This window comes from Cetorhinus maximus, unplaced genomic scaffold (genome assembly GCF_964194155.1).
Source record: "Cetorhinus maximus unplaced genomic scaffold, sCetMax3.hap1.1 HAP1_SCAFFOLD_3120, whole genome shotgun sequence".
Lineage (NCBI taxonomy): Eukaryota > Metazoa > Chordata > Chondrichthyes > Lamniformes > Cetorhinidae > Cetorhinus > Cetorhinus maximus.
The window spans coordinates 1-20,832 of record NW_027599046.1 but is presented as its reverse complement, the minus strand read 5'-3'; the positions used below and the strand labels follow the sequence as shown (position 1 = coordinate 20,832).

At 52.4% G+C, this 20,832-nt stretch overlaps 1 protein-coding gene across 1 annotated transcript; it reads left to right on the top strand.

Annotated features, from left to right (window-relative positions):
• Window positions 1–594: 594 nt before the first annotated feature.
• LOC144677829 (glycogen phosphorylase, brain form-like) lies at window positions 595–19,073 on the top strand (the record flags this gene model as incomplete). The annotated part of the gene is made up of 6 exons (XM_078537836.1): window positions 595–696; window positions 4,011–4,089; window positions 7,120–7,223; window positions 14,966–15,097; window positions 15,840–15,951; window positions 18,991–19,073. Coding segments are annotated over 6 exons (612 nt in total), but the record flags the coding sequence as incomplete, so codon positions are not given.
• Window positions 19,074–20,832: the final 1,759 nt, after the last annotated feature.

Sequence of the window (20,832 nt, the reverse complement as noted above, 5' to 3'; positions counted from 1 at the left end):
GGGGGAGGCGAATTCCAGATTTCCACTCCCCTTTGTGTGAAGAAATCAGAAGTGGAGTTGTTAGTCTTTGGATTTCTCTCCCCCAGAGCGCAGTGGAGGCTGGGTCATTGCATACATTTGAGGCTGAGTTCGACAGATTTTTGATCGACAAGGGAGTCGAGGGTTATGGGTGACAGGCAGGCAAATGGAGGTCGGGCCGCAGTCCGATCAGCCGTGACCTGATTTGAATGGCGGAGCAGGCTCGAAGGGCCGAATGGGCCCCCTCCTGTTCCTAAGTCCTATCTTCCGAAGTGGCTCTGATTTTAAGGTTCTGGCCCTCCCAGCCCCCAACCAGAGGAAATAGTTTCTCTCTATTGACCCTATTGAATCCTCCAATTCTCTTAAATACCTCGATTAGATCACCCCTTAACTTTCTACACTCGAGGGAATACAAGCCTAGCCTGTGCGACCTGTCCTCGCCAATTAACCCTTTTAGCTCCGGTAACATCCTGACGCCACCCCTTAAACTGGAAGCCCTTGCTGCCTGTTTCCTGCTACCTATTTGCCAAGATGACTGATGTTCTTTCTCTCTGTCTTCCCCCTTTAACCCTGCAGCGTATTTATTATCTGTCCCTGGAGTTCTACATGGGCCGCACGCTGCAGAACACAATGGTGAACCTGGGTCTACAGAACGCCTGCGATGAAGCCATCTATCAGGTAAGGGGCCTGGGAATAGCTGGGCATCGTAGTACTGTTTTCCTTATGCCCCTCCACCCGTTTTCCCCCTCCCCCCTTGACAGTGCTATATGTTCACTCTCCATCTCGATGCTCAAAATTCTCGCGTGGTTTGATTGATTATCCATGTCCCCCCAGCCCAGCACAATGTCTTCACACCTTGAGCCAATATTTGAATCGTACAGCACTGAGGGAAACCATTCGGCCCGTCCTGCCTGTGCTGGCTCTTTGGGATTAGTTGGGTTGCTCTTTCACTCTCCTCCATGCTCTATCCTCATCACCCTGCCATGTTTTTCCTTTTTGAGTATTTATCCAATTCCCCCTTTGGAAAGTTCCTATTGAATCTGCTTCCGCCGCCCTTTCAGGCAGCGCCTTCCAGATCACAACAACTCGCTGCATAATCTGGTTCTTCTGCGACTATCTTTTTCCCTCCAGCAATGATGAATGGGAGTGCAAAATTTTGGTGGGGGTGATGGTGGTGTGTGTGGTGGACCAGGGCACAGATCCCACCTGGTGGGATGGGGGTTGGAATTCCCCCCTCTGGCCAACAAGGCCTGTTTCCTCTCCCGATTAGTGACTGGAGGAATTGGAAGACGTAGAGTCAATACAACACTGAGTGAGGCCATATGGCCCATCGAGTCCATGCCGGCTCTGTGTACACCAACCCAGTCAGTCCCATTCCCCCCCCCACCCAGCCCCTGCTCTATCCCCGTATCCCTGCAAGTTTATTTCCCTCGAGCGCCCATCCAATTTCCTTTTGAAATCGTTCATCGTCTCTGCTTCCACCCCCCTCATGGTTCCAGGTCATTACCACTCGCTGTGTAAAAACACACCCCCTGCTCCCCCCCATTGCCTAAAACCTTAAATCTGTGTTCCCCTAGTCCTTGTACTGTCAGCCACCAGCGCCCCCTCCCCAGTCCTTGTCCCATCAGCCAATGGGAACAGCTTTTCTTTGTCTACCTTATCCAAACCTGTCACCATCTTGTCCACCTCTATCAAATCCCCCCCCTTCAATCTCCTTTGCCCCAAGGAGAGCAACCCCAGCTTCTCGAGCCCCCTAACCCCTGTCGCTAAAATCCCCTCATCCCTGGGACAGTTCTGGTCAATCCCCTCTGCACCCTCTCTTGGACCCTCACATCCTTCCTAAAGTGCGGTGACCAGAACTGGACACAATACTCTAGTTGTGGCCTAACCAGAGCTCTATATCTTCAGCATAACTTCCCTGCTATTGTGCTCAATACCTCTATTTATGAAGCCCAAGATCCCATCTGCTTTGCTAAGTCCTCTCTCAATATGTCCTGCCAGCTTCAAAGGTCTATGCACATGGACACCCAAGTCCTGCTGTCCCTGCACACTCTTTGAAACTGTGCCATTGAGTCTGTGTTGCCTCTCCCGATCCCTTCTGTGGAATAGTGGAGTCCACCCCCTACCCCAGCTACAAGGATAGCGCAGGTTCATCCTGTGGTCCCCTCGGCCTCCTGTTAACCTGCAGCAACCCCTCTGGCGTCAGGCGCACCCTCATTGGCAGCACGACATTCAGTCCCAATTTCGGCCTCCCCACTATTCCCATGCGCGCACACACACACACACACACACACACCCCCACCCCACAGCCCCCCCACCCACCCCACTCCCACAGCCCAACTCGAACCAGACTGATCCCGGCCAGGGTGGAGCCAGGGCAAGCTACCCTTCACCTCACTGTGCCCAGGCTAGAGAGAGAACAGCAGTGTCCCTGTTGCTGACTGTTACCCAGCAAGTGTGGCTGTTGAGGGGTGGGACTGCTTTTCTCCCCCCGCCACACCCCACCCACCCTAATTTAACCCGAGCAAACATGAAGAATCTCCGATGGGCGAGGATTCCTGAAGCCTGCGTTCTTGTCACCGGACACCCCTCGGTTGAGGGAATAAATTTTAACAGGCCTTAGTGTAATGCATCAAAGATTGACAGGCCTGGAGGGCTGGGTGACGAAGCTAACCAGGCCCTGGCCCGCGTCCTGAAGCACTGTGACATTTAGGAGGCTGACTGAGTCGTCAGAAATCGGCTGCAGCTGTTTGAGCGCCTTCTCCTATTACAGCCCTCTGGCTCACTCTTAACTCCTTAAATGCAACACTCAATAAGGCAGAAGGTGAACTATAACATTGCGGGTCCTTCAGGAGTGACCTCTGCCATTTCCTTCTGCCACGAAGACCCACTCCTGTTTCCAACTCCTGCTCTGGACAACTCCTCCCTCCGCTTTTTGATTCTGGCACCCGCTTTATGGCACGTTCCAAAAATCCCGTACCCCTTCGTATCCTCGATTGCGCCTTTGTGCTGAGGTAGTGCCATTCCCCAGCTGGAGGTGCATGTATTGAGACTCCCTCGGTGACGCTCGGGCCAGTTGCCACGTCCCCTGTGTAGGCCGGGCATCGAGCCTGGGACTGCCCTGCTTTGTAAAACCCCAGTCCCACCGCCCCCTCTAGCATTCCAGCGTTCGGGGTTGGGCTGGGCCTTGCCCAGTGCCATCCTGCTTACTAATTTACCTCACAGAATTGTTATGGCACAGGAGGAGGCCACTCGGCCCATCATGTCTGCACCGGCTCTCCAAATGAGCATTATGACTCAGTGCCGTTCTCCTGCCTTTTTCCTGCTCCCCTTGCACATTGTTTCTATTCAAATAATCATCTAATGCCCTCTGGAATGCCTCAGTTGAACCTGCCTCCACCACACTTGCAGGCACGCGTTCCAGACTAGACCCACTCGTCGTGTGAAAAAGTTTGTTCTCGCGTCACACTTGCTTCTTTTGCAAATCACTTTCTCAATCTGTGCCCCCTCATTCTCAATCCTTTCACGAGCGGGAACAGTTTTCCCCCATCTACTCGGTCCAGAGCCCTCACCATTTTGAACGCCTCTATCAAATCTCCTCTTAGCCTTCTCCTCTCCAAGGAGAACAGTCCCGACCTCTCCAACCTATCCTCATAACTGAAGTGTCTCACCCCTGGAACCATTCTTATAAACCTCTTCTGCACTCTTTCCAATGCGTTCAGACCCTTCCTATAGTGTGGTGCCCAGAACTGTACACAATACTCCAGCTGAGGTCTAACTAAATTCAGCGTAACCTCCATGCTCTTGTACTCTGTACCCCTATTAATAAAGCCCATATGCTTTATTAACTACTCTCTCCACCTGTCCTGCCACCTTCAATGATCAATGCACATATACAGCCAGGGCCCTCTGTTCCTGCACCCTCTTAACAACTGTACCCCTTATTTTATATTGTCTCTGCATGATTTTTCCTTTCTCACTTTCTTCTGCAGCTCGGTCTGGACATGGAAGAATTGGAAGAGATAGAAGAAGATGCTGGCCTTGGAAACGGGGGTCTCGGCCGGCTGGCTGGTGAGGAACTTCCGTCAAACCAACAATGAAACAAAGCGAGTTAAAATGGCCATCTACCCTCCCCATTTCTGTTGGTAGCCCCACCCCCCACCCCAACGTGGGCCACTCATGCCTGAATTTCCCTGCAGCTATAGCACCTTATCCAGACATGTTCCATTCTCTCGGGCCCCTCCCCAGGGCTCCATTCGTGGCCCTCTGTAGTTGACTGAGCTGGCTTTTGGGGCTGTTTCCACCCCCCACCCCCCCCCCCAAGTCTGCCTCTACTGGGGGGAAATTGACAAATAACATTCATGCCACACAAGTGCCAGGCAATGACCATCTCCAACAAGAGAGAGTCTAACCATCGCCCCTTGACAATCAATGGCATTACCATCACTGTATCCCCCCACTGTCGACATCCTGGGGGTTACCATTGACCAGAAACTGAACTGGACCAGCCATATAAATACTGTGGCTACAAGAGCAGGTCAGAGGCTGGGAATCCTGCGGTGAGTAACTCACCTCCTGACTCCCCAAAGCCTGTCCACCACCTACAAGGCACAAGTCAGGAGTGTGATGGAATACTCTCCACTTACCTGAGTGAGTGCAGCTCCCACAACACTCAAGAAGCTCGACACCATCCAGGACAAAGCAGCCCCGCTTGATTGGCATCCCATCCACAAACATTCACTCCCACCACCGACGCACAGTAGCAGCAGTGTGTACCATCTACAAGATGCACTGCAGCAACTTACCAAGGCTTCTTAGAGAGCGCCTTCTAAACCCACAGCCACTGCCACCTAGAAGGACAAGGGCAGCAGACACATGGGAACACCACCACCTGCAAATTCCGCTCCAAGCCACTCACCACCCTGACTTGGAAATATATCAGCCGTTCCTTCACTGTCGCTGGGTCAAAATCCTGGAACTCCCTCCCTAACAGCACTGTGGATGTACCTACACCACATGGACTGCAGCGGCTCAAGAAGACAGCTCACCACCACCTTCTCAAAGGCAACTAGGGATGGGCAATAAATGTTGGCCCTGCCAGTAAAGCCCACATCCCATGAATGAACAAAAAAAATACAGACCCTTGTCCTGTGTGTGCGTATGTTTGTGTGTGCTTTTTTTATTCATTTATGGGATTTGCATGTCCCGAATGGGCCTTGAGAAGGTGGTGGTGTGCTGCCTTCTTGAACCACTGCAGTCAGGAGGTGAGTTACTTGCTGCAGAATTCCCAGCCTCTGACCTGCTCTTGTAGCCACAGTATATGACTGATCCAGTTTAGTTTCTGGTTATTGGTAAACCCCAGGACGTTGATAGTGGGGGGGTTCAGCGTTGATAATGTCATTGAATATCAAGGGGTGATGGTTAGATTCTCTCTTGTTGGCCATGTTCATTGCCCGGCACTTTGTGTGGCGCGAATGTTACTTGCCGGTTATTAGTCCAAGCCTATTGTGCAAGTCTTGCAGTATTTGGACATGGGCTGCTTCCGTATCTGAGTTGCGAATGGTGCTGAACATTGTGCAATCATTAGCGAACATCCCCACTTCTGACCATATGATGGAAGGAAGGTCATTGATGAAGCAGCTAAAGATGGTTGGGCCTAGGACATGACTCTGAGGAACCCCTAGATCTGAGATGATTGACCTCCAACAACTACAACCATCTTCCTATTTGCTAGGTGTGACTAACCAGTGGAGAGATTTCCCCCGATTCCCACTGACTCCAGTTTTGCTAGGGCTCCTTGATGCCACATTCAGTCAAATGCTGCCTTGATGTCAAGGCCAATTGCCCTCGTCTCCGCTCTTGTGTTACACTCTTTTGCCCATATCTGGACCAAGGCTGTAATAAGTGACCCTAGCGGAACCCAAACTGAGCATCAGTGAGCAGGTTATTGCTGGGTAAGTGCCGTAGGGTTGCCAGCCCTCCGGGATTGGCCCGGAGTCTCCAGGAATTGAAGATCAATCTCCAGGACACCGCTGCGTGTAACCCTGGAGAAAAATCATTCGGACATTAAAAAAGATTGTTTTCTTTAAATTTTCTTTGAACATTTCTCTTCACCAGATATAAAAAACGTTCAAAATGGGGGGGGAAAACGCTGTTTGCTGACAGTCAAACATCATCCAATTGGGTCATGAGCCTTTTTGCTTTCCAATTGGTGTGTGAAGACAGTACGGCACAAGGATGGATGTGTTGGCTGACTAATGGCTGGAGCAGGGGGGCAAGTCATGTGATGAAATCTCCAGGGATACATTTAACCACAATTTGCAACCCTAAAATGCTGCTTGATAGCACTGTTGACAACGCCTTCCATCACTTTGCTGATAGTCGAGAATATGCTGATGGGGCGGTAATTAGCCGGGTCGGATTTGTTCTGCTTTTTGTGGACGGGACATACCTGGGCAATTTTCCACATAGCCGGGTAGATGCCAGCGTTGTACTGGAACAGCTTGGCTGGGTGGGAGCGGCAAGTCTTGGAGCACAAGTCCTCAGTGCTATTGCCAAAATATTGTCAGGGCCCATAGCCTTTGCACTATCCAACGCCTTCAGCCGTCCCTTGATATCACGTAGAGTGCATCGACTTGGCTGAAGACTGGTGTCTGTGATGCTGGGGACCTCCGGAGGAGGCCGAGTTGGATCATCCAGTCGGCTGAAGATGGCTGCCAATGCTTCAGCCTTATCTGTGTGACTGTGTAGGAGGGAAAATCTCAGACACAGACCCCCCTCCCGGAGACTGCTACAACTGCTGTCTGTAAGAATTGTGCATCCATTGACCCAGCCAATGCTGGACATAGTTAGAGATATGTCCTTGAAGGGTGATGAGGGGAGGGTCACCTGCAGCCACGATACTGCCTCCACTGGTGTCTGTACCATCCAAGAGAGAGTCTTGCAGTTTCTTTAATGCCTTTCACGACCTTGGGATGCCCCAAACTGCTTTTCAAACCATGAAATCCCTCTCAAAGTGTAGGGGCTGCGGTAAGCGGATGAAACCGAGCTGATAGTTGTTGAATGCAAATGGCTGACACGCTCTCCCTCCCTCCTGTCTAGCATGCTTCCTGGACTCCATGGCGACGTTGGGGCTGGCCGCCTATGGCTACGGCATCCGGTATGAGTTTGGCATCTTCAACCAGAAGATTTCCAACGGGTGGCAGGTGAATGAACTTCCGAATTGACTTCCATTTGTACCCGCCTGCGCTGGCGGCTCCTCACCAGCTAGGCCCGGGGGCACCGTCACGGTGTGGGGGGTGGGGGTGCGGTGGGGAAGAAAGCAGAGAATGTGAGGGCAGTCAACAAGGTACAACTTGGGGTGTTTATAAAAACTCGTGGGCAGTGGGAGCAAGGGAGGGGGAGGTCTTGTGGTTTGGGACTGAATGTACGGGAGCTGGGGTGAATCGCAGGCACATTGGGGTAGGAGAAGCCACCGCGAGTGTTGATTCAAGGTCAGCGAGACTCGGGGCCATTTTTTTGTCTTATGCAAACCAATGACTGGGCTGTCTTCCTAAAGGGATAGAATTGAATATCGGGAAGCTGCACCAAACCTATATCGAACCTTGGTTGGCCCACACTGTGTGCAGTTCTGGTCGCCATATTATAAAAAGGATACAGAGGCGCTGGAGAGGGTGCAGAGATGATTTATAAGGAGGATCTTAGAAACACGTGACAGGAAAGGATTGCCAGGCTGGGTCTCCTCTCTCTTGAGAAAACAAGGCTGAGGGGGCGACCTCATCGAAGCCTTTAACAATTAGGAAAGGTTTCAATTGAGTGGATACAGAGAGTTCCCACCTGCGGGGAAGAGCGCAACTAGAGGCCATAAACATAAGACAGCCGCCAATAAATCCAATCGGGAATTCAGGAGAAACTTCTTTACGCAGAGAGCGGTGAGAGTGTGGAACAGGGAGCGGTTGAGGTGAATAATATAGAGACGTTCAAGGGGAAGCTGGATAAACGCACAAGGCTAGAAAGGAATCGAAGATTTCGATGGTAGATTCAGATAGGGGAAGATGGGAGGAGGCTCGAGCGGAGCATAAACACCAGCATGGCCCAGTAGGGCCGAATGGCCTGTATGTATCCGACATAATCCTATGATTTCAGCCCCCAGGAGCAGGAGGAGGAAAGCATAGGCCTGGAAGGTTGAAACTTGAGAGAGGTTTTCAGTACGACTATCGCAATCCTGATTTTAGAATAGTGACTCAAAAACTAGGCGTTGAGAGACAGAAGCACTCCCCCACCCCCCCTCCCCAATCCCCTGCCGAAGCCTGCTTGCCTCCCTGCTCATGTTCGAAGCATTCCGTTAAAGGTCAAATGGGAGCGGTTTGAACTTTCGTAGGCTAAAGGCCACGGTGGTAATCCTGGAACCAACAGCTGGTGTTTGTGTTGATGGGAGAGGTACAGCCACACTGTGTTAATCAGTCACCAAGGCTGCTTCTCCCATCTGCAGAAACCAGATTCCCCCACCCCCGTCTTCTGCTGGGCTCCAGGCAATGTCTGTGATATTTGACCACCCCACCACCGTTGTCGTTGCCAGGTCGCGATGCGTGAGGGTCCTGGGCAGGGAAAGAGCGTGCCAGCTCTGAGAGTTTCCCCCGCCTGTGTGACAGTCGTCCAGGGCACGCCACCACTGCCCACAGCCCCTTCTCTTCCCTGCCCGCACCCCCCCACCACTGCCCCCACAAGCGAGAGACAACTTGCATTAGTTAAACCTTCTTTTCTCAACGCACTTTGCACCTGCTGAAGTGCCGCACTCTCAAAGTGTGGTCGTTGTGGTGAAGAGGAAATTGCAGCAGCCAATCTGCACATTGCAAGATCCCACACAGAGTGATGATTGGCCGGTTAATTTGGCAATGATTGGTTGAAAGATAAATATGGGCCCCAGGACACTGCCTCCGACAGTGCAGCGCCGTCCACTCTCCGCTGGCACTGGGCGTATTGACCTGCATTCTGTGATCTGTGTCACTGGGCGTATTGACCTGCTGTCTGTGATCTGTGGCACTGGGCGTATTGACCTGCATTCTGTGATCTGTGGCACTGGGCGTATTGACCTGCAGTCTGTGATCTGTGGCACTGGGCGCATTGACCTGCATTCAGTGATCTGTGTCACTGGGCGTATTGACCTGCATTCTGTGATCTGTGGCACTGGGCGTATTGACCTGCAGTCTGTGATCTGTGGCACTGGGCACATTGACCTGCATTCTGTGATCTGTGGCACTGGGCGTATTGACCTGCATTCAGTGATCTGTGTCACTGGGCGTATTGACCTGCATTCAGTGATCTGTGTCACTGGGCGCATTGACCTGCATTCAGTGATCTGTGTCACTGGGCGTATTGACCTGCATTCTGTGATCTGTGTCACTGGGCGTATTGACCTGCATTCAGTGATCTGTGTCACTGGGCGAATTGACCTGCATTCAGTGATCTGTGTCACTGGGCGTATTGACCTGCATTCAGTGATCTGTGTCACTGGGCGTATTGACCTGCATTCAGTGATCTGTGTCACTGGGCGCATTGACCTGCATTCTGTGATCTGTGTCACTGGCCGTATTGACCTGCATTCAGTGATCTGTGTCACTGGGCGTATTGACCTGCATTCAGTGATCTGTGTCACTGGGCGTATTGACCTGCATTCTGTGATCTGTGTCACTGGGCGAATTGACCTGCATTCAGTGATCTGTGTCACTGGGCGTATTGACCTGCATTCAGTGATCTGTGTCACTGGGCGTATTGACCTGCAGTCTGTGATCTGTGGCACTGGGCGTATTGGCCTGCATTCAGTGATCTGTGTCACTGGGCGTATTGGCCTGCATTCAGTGATCTGTGTCACTGGGCGTATTGACCTGCATTCAGTGATCTGTGGCACTGGGCGCATTGACCTGCATTCAGTGATCTGTGGCACTGGGCGCATTGGCCTGCATTCAGTGATCTGTGTCACTGGGCGTATTGGCCTGCATTCAGTGATCTGTGGCACTGGCCGTATTGACCTGCATTCAGTGATCTGTGGCACTGGGCGCATTGGCCTGCATTCAGTGATCTGTGTCACTGGGCGTATTGGCCTGCATTCAGTGATTTGTGTCACTGGTCGTATTGGCCTGCATTCAGTGATCTGTGTCACTGGGCGTATTGACCTGCAGTCTGTGATCTGTGGCACTGGGCGTATTGACCTGCATTCAGTGATCTGTGTCACTGGGCGTATTGGCCTGCATTCAGTGATCTGTGGCACTGGGCGTATTGGCCTGCATTCAGTGATCTGTGTCACTGGACGTATTGACCTGCAGTCTGTGATCTGTGGCACTGGGCGTATTGACCAGCATTCAGTGATCTGTGTCACTGGGCGCATTGACCTGCATTCAGTGATCTGTGTCACTGGGCGTATTGACCTGCATTCAGTGATCTGTGTCACTGGGCGTATTGACCTGCATTCAGTGATCTGTGTCACTGGGCGTATTGACCTGCATTCAGTGATCTGTGTCACTGGGCGTATTGACCTGCATTCAGTGATCTGTGTCACTGGGCGTATTGACCTGCATTCAGTGATCTGTGTCACTGGGCGTATTGACCTGCATTCAGTGATCTGTGTCACTGGGCGTATTGACCTGCATTCAGTGATCTGTGTCACTGGGCGTATTGACCTGCATTCTGTGATCTGTGTCACTGGGCGTATTGACCTGCATTCTGTGATCTGTGTCACTGGGCGTATTGACCTGCATTCTGTGATCTGTGTCACTGGGCGTATTGACCTGCATTCTGTGATCTGTGTTGTTGTCCTCATGCAAGTGCTCCTTCCAAACTACCCAAATTTCAAAGAGAGTTCCTGATTCTGCACTGATAGATATATCTCTCCACAAACAATCCACTCTCCCCACTCCTCACACACTTTAATATCCCACCCAGCCTTACCCCATTCCCCCGCACCCTTTAATATCCCACCCAGTCTAATCCCACCCTCCCCCTTACTCCCCGCATCCTTTAACACCCCACCCAGTCTAATCCCACTCTCCCCCTTACTCCCCACACCCTTTAATATCCCACCCAGACTAATCCCACTCTCCCCCTTACTCCCCGCACCCTTTAATATCCCACCCAGTCTAATCCCACTCTCCCCCTCACTCCCCACATCCTTTAATATCCTACCCAGTCTAATCCCGCTCTACCCCTCACTCCCCACATCCTTTAATATCCCACCCAGACTAATCCCACTCTCTCCTTCACTCCCCGCATCCTTTAATATCCCACCCAGTGTAATCCCACCCTCCCCCTTACTCCCCGCATTCTTTAACACCCCACCCAGTCTAATCCCACTCTCCCCCTTACTCCCCGCACCCTTTAATATCCCACCCAATCTAATCCCACTCTCCCCCTTACTCCCCGCATCCTTTAACACCCCACTCAGTCTAATCCCACGCACTCCCCGCACCCTTTAATATCCCACCGAGTCTAATCCCACTCTTCCCCTTACTCCCCGCACCCTTTAATATCCCACCCAGACTAATCCCACTCTCCCTCTTACTCCCCGCACCCTTTAATATCCCACCCAGTCTAATCCCACTCTCCCCCTTACTCCCCGCATCCTTTAACACCCCACCCAGTATAATCCCACTCTCCCCCTTACTCCCCGCATCCTTTAACACCCCACCCAGTCTAATCCCGCTCTCCCCCTCACTCCCCGCACCCTTTAATATCCCACCCAGTCTAATCCCACTCTCCCCCTTACTCCCCGCATCCTTTAACACCCCACCCAGTATAATCCCACTCTCCCCCTTACTCCCCGCATCCTTTAACACCCCACCCAGTCTAATCCCGCTCTCCCCCTCACTCCCCGCACCCTTTAATATCCCACCCAGTCTAATCCCACTCTCCCCCTTACTCCCCGCATCCTTTAACACCCCACCCAGTCTAATCCCACTCTCCCCCTTACTCCCCGCATCCTTTAACACCCCACCCAGTCTAATCCCGCTCTCCCCCTCACTCCCCGCACCCTTTAATATCCCACCCAGTCTAATCCCACTCTCCCCCTCACTCCCCGCACCCTTTAATGTCCCACCCTCCCCCTTACTCCCCGCATCCTTTAACACCCCACCCAGTCTAATCCCACTCTCCCCCTCACTCCCCGCATCCTTTAACACCCCACCCAGTCTAATCCGCCTCTCCCTCTCACTCCCCGCACCCTTTAATATCCCACCCAGTCTAATCTCACTCTCCCCCTCACTCCCTGCACCCTTTAATATCCCACCCAGTCTAATCCCACTCCCTCCCTCACTCCCCGCACCTTTTAATATCCCACCCAGTCTAATCCCACTCTCCCCCTCACTCCCTGCACCCTTTAATATCCCACCCAGTCTAATCCCACTCCCTCCCTCACTCCCCGCACCCTTTAATATCCCACCCAGTCTAATCCCACTCTCCCCCTCACTCCCTGCACCCTTTAATATCCCACCCAGTCTAATCCCACTCCCTCCCTCACTCCCTGCACCCTTTAATATCCCACCCAGTCTAATCCCACTCCCTCCCTCACTCCCCGCACCCTTTAATATCCCACCCAGTCTAATCCCACTCTCCTCCTCACTCCCTGCACCCTTTAATATCCCACCCAGTCTAATCCCACTCTCCCCCTCACTCCCTGCACCCTTTAATATCCCACCCAGTCTAATCCCACTCTCTCCCTCACTCCCCGCATCCTTTAATATCCCACCCAGTCTAATCCCACTCTCCCCCTCACTCCCCGCACCCTTTAATATCCCACCCAGTCTAATCCCACTCTCCCCCTCACTCCCCGCACCCTTTAATATCCCACCCAGTCTAATCCCACTCCCTGCCAGTATCTCTGAGATGAGTGTGAGAGGTTTTGGCCACAGCTTGGCTGGTTCCAGTGCCTGTCGCACGGCTCTGCATTGAGGTGCTGAGTTACCTCCTCTCCTGCCCCATTGCCCCTGCGCTGGGGCTTCGGGCTGTGGGACCAACTGGCAGGGAAAGCCTTTTAGCTGTCCGTTCGGCTGCATGACACTCGCAGCCTCTCAGCTGCGCCATTGCCAGGGAAACCATCCTCTCCACCCCCCCTCCCACGCCCCTATAGTTTCAGTTACTGCAATGCAGCACACACCAGGCTGCAGCATCCCTGCCTCGTCACAGTGCAGCCGGGGTAGAGGGGAGGGACTGTGTGCTGATCGGCAGCTCCACTGAGAGCAGCATTTCTCCACCTCACTGCTTTACAAGAGGCCTGGCATCTACAGAGCCCAGCCACACCCCACTGTCTGCCTGTGTCCCTTCTCATGCCAGTCATGCGCACCATTAACCCTGTGTGTGTGTGTTGCCCTCTTTGAACCCTGACCCTGTGTCCCCTGAACCCAATTCAGAATGTATTTCTCTCCTGACTAGTCCCAGCCGAAGCCCCCTCCGCAAATAAAGCATGTCTTACGTCTCAGCTCCGATCCCCGTGCGGAGCCGAGGTGTCTAATCTGGCTGGGGGGTGGAGGGGATACTGGGTACTAGTGGCCCTGGGTAATGGAGGTCTGATACCAACCTTGGACCTTGCCCCCTGCCCTGACGCCACCCCCCTGCCCCCCTCCCCCCCCACACACACACACCAATGCCACGTGCAGAAGGCAGTAGGCAAGAGGATTGTGACTCGCACTGCCACCCCCGGGTTTCTAACATGGGAAAGGTCATAGAGGCCAAGAGCATGCTGACAATCAAACAATGGCCTTTCACACCGCAGGACATCCTGGAGCCCAAACCGCTTGTCAGCTTCAGGCACTGCTAGAAATTAGGCAAATGTGGACAGCAGGTTGTGTAGGGCAATGTTCAAAAACAGCACCGCCCTCCCTGCGTGCCGTCCGCCCGACAGCGCCGCCCTCCCGACAGCGCCGCCCTCCCGACATCGTCACCCGCCCGACATCGCCGTCCGCCCGACAGCGCCGCCCTCCCGACAGCGCCGCCCTCCCGACAGCGCCGCCCTCCCGACATCGTCGCCCTCCCGACATCGTCGTCCGCCCGACAGCGCCGCCCGCCCGACATCGCCGCCCGCCCGACAGCGCCACCCGCCTGACATCGCCGCCCTCCCGACAGCGCCGTCCGCCCAACAGCGCCCCCCCGCCCGACATCACCGTCCGCCCGACAGCGCCGCCCGCCCGACAGCGCCGCCCGCCCGACAGCGCCGCCCGCCCGACATCGCCGGCCGCCCAGCAGCGCCGGCCACCCAACAGCGCCGCTCTCCCTGCACGCCCCCGCCCAACAGCGCCGGCCGCCCAACAGCGCCGCCCTCCCTGCGCGCCGCCCACCCAACAGCAACGCTCTCCCTGCGCGCCCCCGCCCAACAGCACCGCTCTCCCTGCGCACCGCCCGCCCAACAGCGCCGCCCTCCCTGCCCACCGCACAGCCCAACAGCGCCGCCCTCCCTGCCCGCCGCACAGCCCAACAGCTCCGGCCGCCCAACAGCGCCGGCTGCCCTCCCTGCGCACCGCCCGCCCAACAGCGCCGCCCTCCCTGCAGACTACACTGTGGCTTTCAGCCCGGCCAATGGTGCGTGACTTTGGTGGGGAAGTTGAGAATCAATGGATAGCAGCCAGGAAGGGTCCCCAATTACAATCCTGGCACTCAGCCCCTCACTAGCATCAGCATACAGGCTTGGGTGGTTTTTTTCCTCTTGCTGTGATGGGGTGGTGGAGATATCTGTTTGACCCCCGCTCCCTTGACCTCGGGAGGGGCATTTCCTCTCGCTGTTTGAGGGGAGGGAGGTCCTGGCCACGTGCGGGGCAAGGGCATCTCACGTGCATGGGACAGGTGGATTGTGGAGGGGTTTTACAGTGTGCGGGACAGAGACGCAGGGCGCGAGGTGGGTGGGGGATGGTGGGCACGGGGTCGTGAAGTTTGGATTCCCTACTGAAACCAGACAATGTTTTGACAGATCGAGGAGGCTGATGACTGGCTGAGGTACGGCAATCCCTGGGAGAAGGCCCGTCCGGAGTACACCATCCCTGTCAACTTCTACGGCCGAGTGGAGCATACCCCCGAGGGTATCAAATGGGTGGACACCCAGGTGAGTAGCACTGACCTTATCTCCAGGCACAGACCAGCATCCCGCAGGCAGACAGAGTGAGTCTCCTACACGAGGAAAAAATTTACATTTCTATAGCACCTTTCAAGACCATGGCCATCACAAAGCACTTCACAACCAATGAAGGTGCTTATTCTGAAGAGCAGTCACTGTTCTAATGTAGGAAACGCAGTTGCAATTTGTCCTTCAAACAGCAATGTGATAATGATTGGATAATTCTTTTTCTGATGTTGGTTGAGGGATAAATATTGGGTCTTTCATGCTCATGTGAGAGAGCAGCCAGGGTCTCCGTTTGAAGTCTCGTCCGCAAGATGGCACCTCAGACAGTGCAGCACTCCCTTAGCACTGCATTGGGAGGGATTGATGGGGGACAGTGTAGAGGGAGCTTTACTCTGTATCTAACCCCGTGCTGTACCTGACCTGGGAGTGTTTGATGGGGACAGTGTAGAGGGAGCTTTACTCTGTATCTAACCCGTGCTGTACCTGTCCTGGGAGTGTTTGATGGGGACAGTGTAGAGGGAGCTTAACTCTGTATCTAACCCCGTGCTGTACCTGCCCTGGGAGTGTTTGATGGGAACAGTGTAGAGGGAGCTTTACTCTGTATCTAACCCCGTGCTGTACCTGCCCTGGGAGTGTTTGATAGGGACAGTCCTTTCCCTGGTATAGAATGGTTTTTAGTGCGCTGTACTGTGTCGAGTTGTAACCCTATTCTTGTGTGTTTTAGATTGTCCTGGCTTTACCCTACGACACCCCAGTGCCGGGCTTCAAGAATAACACCGTGAACACTATGCGGCTGTGGTCTGCCAAAGCACCCAATGATTTTAAACTGGAAGCCTGTGAGTTGTGCTTTTTTTTTAATGGATCACTCGTGCACTGTGCTGGGGCTGCCCACTCTCCAGTAACCTAAACCCATCTCCACAGGCAATTCCAGTTGGTGACTGTTCGACTGTGACGGGCATCACTGCCACCTCCCAATCCTCCCTTCTGTGCGGATTTGACCATCCCGACTTGGTAGCGAATGGGAGCTCCGGCTGGTCCCAGTTTATCTTTCCCGCGCCCTCCTCGACCGCCTCTGGTTATTAACCGCCCAAGATCCAGCCTTTATCCTGCCACCGGGTGAGCCCAGCTGCACCCGTCGATACAGCTGGCCCGATCTGCCAGGAGGCCCGTTGTCTGCCTCCAGCTGAGGGACCTTCCCCCACCGCCCCACCCCCCCCACCAAAACCTCCGTCACCTCGCACCTCCCCCTGCCTGTGGACCAGGTGGTCTGCACCAGCTTCATCCCACCCTGTGGACCCCACTCCACCCCCTTCTCCCACCTCACCGTAGCAGTCCGCGTTCCATTCTGTCTCACATATGCATCGAGCCTTCCCTTTTAAATGCATCGAATGTACTAACAGCGATGGACGCACAAAGACCCTCAGCCCATCCGGCCTGTCCCGCACAATCGGGATACTTGGCGTAGCACAATAAGGTAAGCTCCCCACCTTCACCCCGACGAGACCCATGCGATCTCCCGGAAGAGGGACAACCAGATTTTTTTTTTTTTCCCCAAAAAAAGTAAAAGACCAACTTGAGGAGAAAAGTACCTGGGAAACGCTTTCTCTGAGCTACCTCGGCCATTAACGCTAGTTCCGACTGTCACTCTGGCCCTGAATTCCCTGCAGTAAGAGGTGATGTGCACCCCAGCACCAACAGTCAAGATCTCACTTGAAGGAATTCAGCCTCTCAGCGTCCACCACACAAGACTGCAGCCTGTTGAAACATATAAGATTCCAAAGGGGGTTTGACAGGGTAGATGCCGGGAAGATAGCTCCCCCAGTGGGGGAACCTAGAACTAGGGGGCACAGCTTAAAAATAAAAGGTTTCCCATTTAAGAGAGAGGAACCTGGTGAAATTACAATCACTAGGGAAGTGGTACTGAGCAAACTGATGGGGCTGACAAGTCTCCAGGTCCAGATGGACTTCATCCTAGGGTCTTAAAAGAGGCGGCTAATGAGGTAGCAGATGTGTTCGTGTTAATTTTCCAAAATTTTCTAGATTCTGGAAAGATTCCATCAGATTAGGAAGTAGCAAATATAAACCCCTCTATTCAAGAAGGGAAGGAGACAGAAAATAGGAAACTATAGGCCAGTTAGCTTTTGATGTCTGTATTGGAGAAGGTGCTAGAATCGATCATTAAAGAGATTATAGCTCAAGGTAACCGGGATGAGTCAACATGGTTTTGTGAAGGAGAAATCATGTTTAGCCAATTTATTGGAGTTCTTTGAAAGACTAACCATGTGCAGTGGATAAAGGGGAGCCTGTAGATGTGCTGGACTTGGATTTCCAGAGGGCATTTGATAAGGTGCCACATCAAAGGTTATTGTGGAAAATAAAAGCTCCTGGTGTTGGGGGGTAACATATTATCCTGGATAGAAGATTGACTGGCTGGCAGAAAACAGAGTGTGCATAAATGGGTCTTTTTCTGATTGGCAGGATATGACTAGTGGAGTCCCGCAGGGGTCTGTGCTGGGGCCTCAACGTTTACAATTTACATCAATGACTTAGGTGAGGAGAGAGAAGGCATGGTAGCTAAATTTGCAAATGACACAAAGTATGTTGTGAAGAGGACATGAGGAGTTTGCAGACAGATATAGATAGGTTGAGTGAGTGGGGAAAATCTGGCAGATGGAGTACAATGTGGGAAAATGTGAAGTTGTTCACTTGGGCAGGAAGAATAAAAAAGCTGAGATTTTCTTAATGAGAACAGCTGCATAATTCTGAGGTGCAGAGGGATCTGGGTGTCCTAGTGCATGAGTCACAAAAAGTTAGTATGCAGGTAATCAAGAAGGGTAATGGAATGCTGTCCTTTATTACGAGAGGGATTGAACATTAAAGTAAGGATGTTATGCTGCAGTTATACAGGGCATTGGTGAGACCACATCTGGAATACTGTGTGCAGTTTTGGTCACCTTATTTAAGGAAGGATGTAAATGCATTGGAGGCGGTTCGGAGGAGGTTTACTCAATTGATACCTGGAATGAGTGGGTTGTCTTATGAGGAAAGGTTGGACAGACTGGGCTTGTTTCCACTGGAGTTTAGAAGAGTGAGGGGTGATTTGATTGAAGCATATAAGATCCTGAACGGCCTTGACAAGAGTCCAGAACTAGGGGGTCACTGTTTTAAAATTAGGGGTCACCCTTTTAGGACAGAGATGAGGAGAATTTTTTTTCTCTCTGTCCGCCTCCTGTGTCTGTCCCCCAACTCTCTGCCTCAGAAAGCAGTGAAGCGGGGTCACTGAATATTTTTAAGGCGGAGGTGGATAAGTTCTTGTGGGGCAAGGGAATCGAAGGTTATCGGGGGTAAATGGGAATGTGGAACTGAACACAAACAGATCAGCCATGATGTTATTGAATGGTGGAGCAGGCTCGAGGGGCCGAATGGCCTACCCCTGCTCCTAGTTCTTGTGTTCTCGTGTTCATCCCCATCTGACTGAACACCTAGTACCAGTCCAGACACGAGGAGCAAAATGGCCACTTTTCGTGCTTTCTCCCTGCAAGTCGTGTCAACAATCGGGGGGGGCGGGGGGCGGCTTTGGGTGGGGGAATGGAATACCTGTGCTCCCTAAACCTCTCTCCCACGCGCGTGCTGTGTCTCTGTCCCCCTCTGTGTCTGTCCCCCTACTTTGAAGATGCCCCCAAAAACCTACCTCTTTAACCCAGCATTTTGCTACCTGTCCTAATATTTCTTCATGTCGCTTGGTGTTAAATATTGTTTGATGCTGTAGTGAAGTGCCTTGGCACGTTTTACTACATTGCGGCACTATGGAAATGCAAGCTGTTGTTGTTGCTCCACACACTTATCCTTGTCTCTCTCTCTCTCTTGTGTTTCAGTCAACGTTGGTGGCTACATCCAGGCCGTGCTCGACAGGAACGTGGCTGAGAACATCTCCCGCGTGCTCTATCCCAACGACAACGTGAGTTCCCGATTGAATTCCCCAAGGCCCCGTCCGGATGGTTGCCGGGTCATGCCAGCCGTTTGCCGCAGCAGAAACCAGAGCGCGGCGCTGTAACCCGCTGTGAGTTACGAGCAGCGTACAATGCCCGACAGCGGCGAAGTGTGAGGGCAGGTGGGGATGTATTATCGGGGACCAGGACAGTGTAGAGGGAGCTCTTAACTGCATCAGTCCCTGTGCTGAGTGCTCTTATCGGTCATTCATCCGACCAGTGAATGGTGCTTCTGAGGCTTTGCTCTGTGCTTCAGGCAGCTTTCCATGCTGTGCAACTCCTCCTTTAACAAGCTTAGTCAGAAACCCTCACAGCCTCCCTCTCTCTCCCTCTCATTTTTATTTAATGCTCGCTCTCACTTTCTCTCTCTCTCTCTCTCTCTAACTTTCTCTCTCTCTCTCTCTCACTTTCTCTCTCTCTCTCTCTCACTTTCTCTCTCTCTCTCTAACTTTCTCTCTCTCTCTCTCACTTTCTCTCTCTCTCTCTCTCTCACTTTCTCTCTCTCTCTCTCTCTCTCTCACTTTCTCTCTCTCTCTCTCACTTTCTCTCTCTCTCACTTTCTCTCTCTCTCTCTCTCTCACTTTCTCTCTCTCTCTCTCTCTCACTTTCTCTCTCTCTCACTTTCTCTCTCTCTCTCTCTCTCACTTTCTCTCTCTCTAACTTTCTCTCTCTCTCTCTAACTTTCTCTCTCTCTCTCTAACTTTCTCTCTCTCTCTCTCTCTAACTTCTCTCTCTCTCACTTTCTCTCTCTCACTTTCTCTCTCTCACTTTCTCTCTCTCACTTTCTCTCTCTCACTTTCTCTCTCACTTTCTCTCTCTCTCACTTTCTCTCTCTCACTTTCTCTCTCTCTCTCTCACTTTCTCTCTCTCTCTCTCTCTCTCACTTTCTCTCTCTCTCTCTAACTTTCTCTCTCTCTCTCTAACTTTCTCTCTCTCTCTCTCTCTAACTTTCTCTCTCTCTCTCTCTCTCTAACTTTCTCTCTCTCTCTCTCTCTAACTTTCTCTCTCACTTTCTCTCTCTCACTTTCTCTCTCTCACTTTCTCTCTCTCACTTTCTCTCTCTCACTTTCTCTCTCTCACTTTCTCTCTCTCACTTTCTCTCTCTCACTTTCTCTCTCTCTCTCTCTCACTTTCTCTCTCTCTCACTTTCTCTCTCTCTCTCTTCTCTCTCTCACTCTCTCTCTCTCACTTTCTCTCTCTCTCTCTCTCACTTTCTCTCTCTCTCTCTCTCTCACTTTCTCTCTCTCTCTCTCACTTCTCTCTTCTCTCTCTCTCACTTTCTCTCTCTCTCTCTCACTTTCTCTCTCTCTAACTTTCTCTCTCTCTCTCTCTCACTTTCTCTCTCTCTCTCTCACTTTCTCTCTCTCACTTTCTCTCTCTCTCTCTCACTTTCTCTCTCTCTCTCTCTCTCTCACTTTCTCTCTCTCACTTTCTCTCTCTCTCTCTCTCTCACTTTCTCTCTCTCTCTCACTTTCTCTCACTCTCTCTCTCTCTCACTTTCTCTCTCTCTCTCTCTCTCTCTCTCTCTCTCTCACTTTCCCTCTCTCTCTCTCACTTTCTCTCTCTCTCTCTCTCTCACTTTCTCTCTCTCTACTTTCTCTCTCTCTCTCTAACTTTCTCTCTCTCTCTCTCTCTCACTTTCTCTCTCTCTCTCTCACTTTCTCTCACTTTCTCTCTCCCTCTCTCTCACTTTCTCTCTCTCTCTCTCACTTTCTCTCTCTCTCTCTC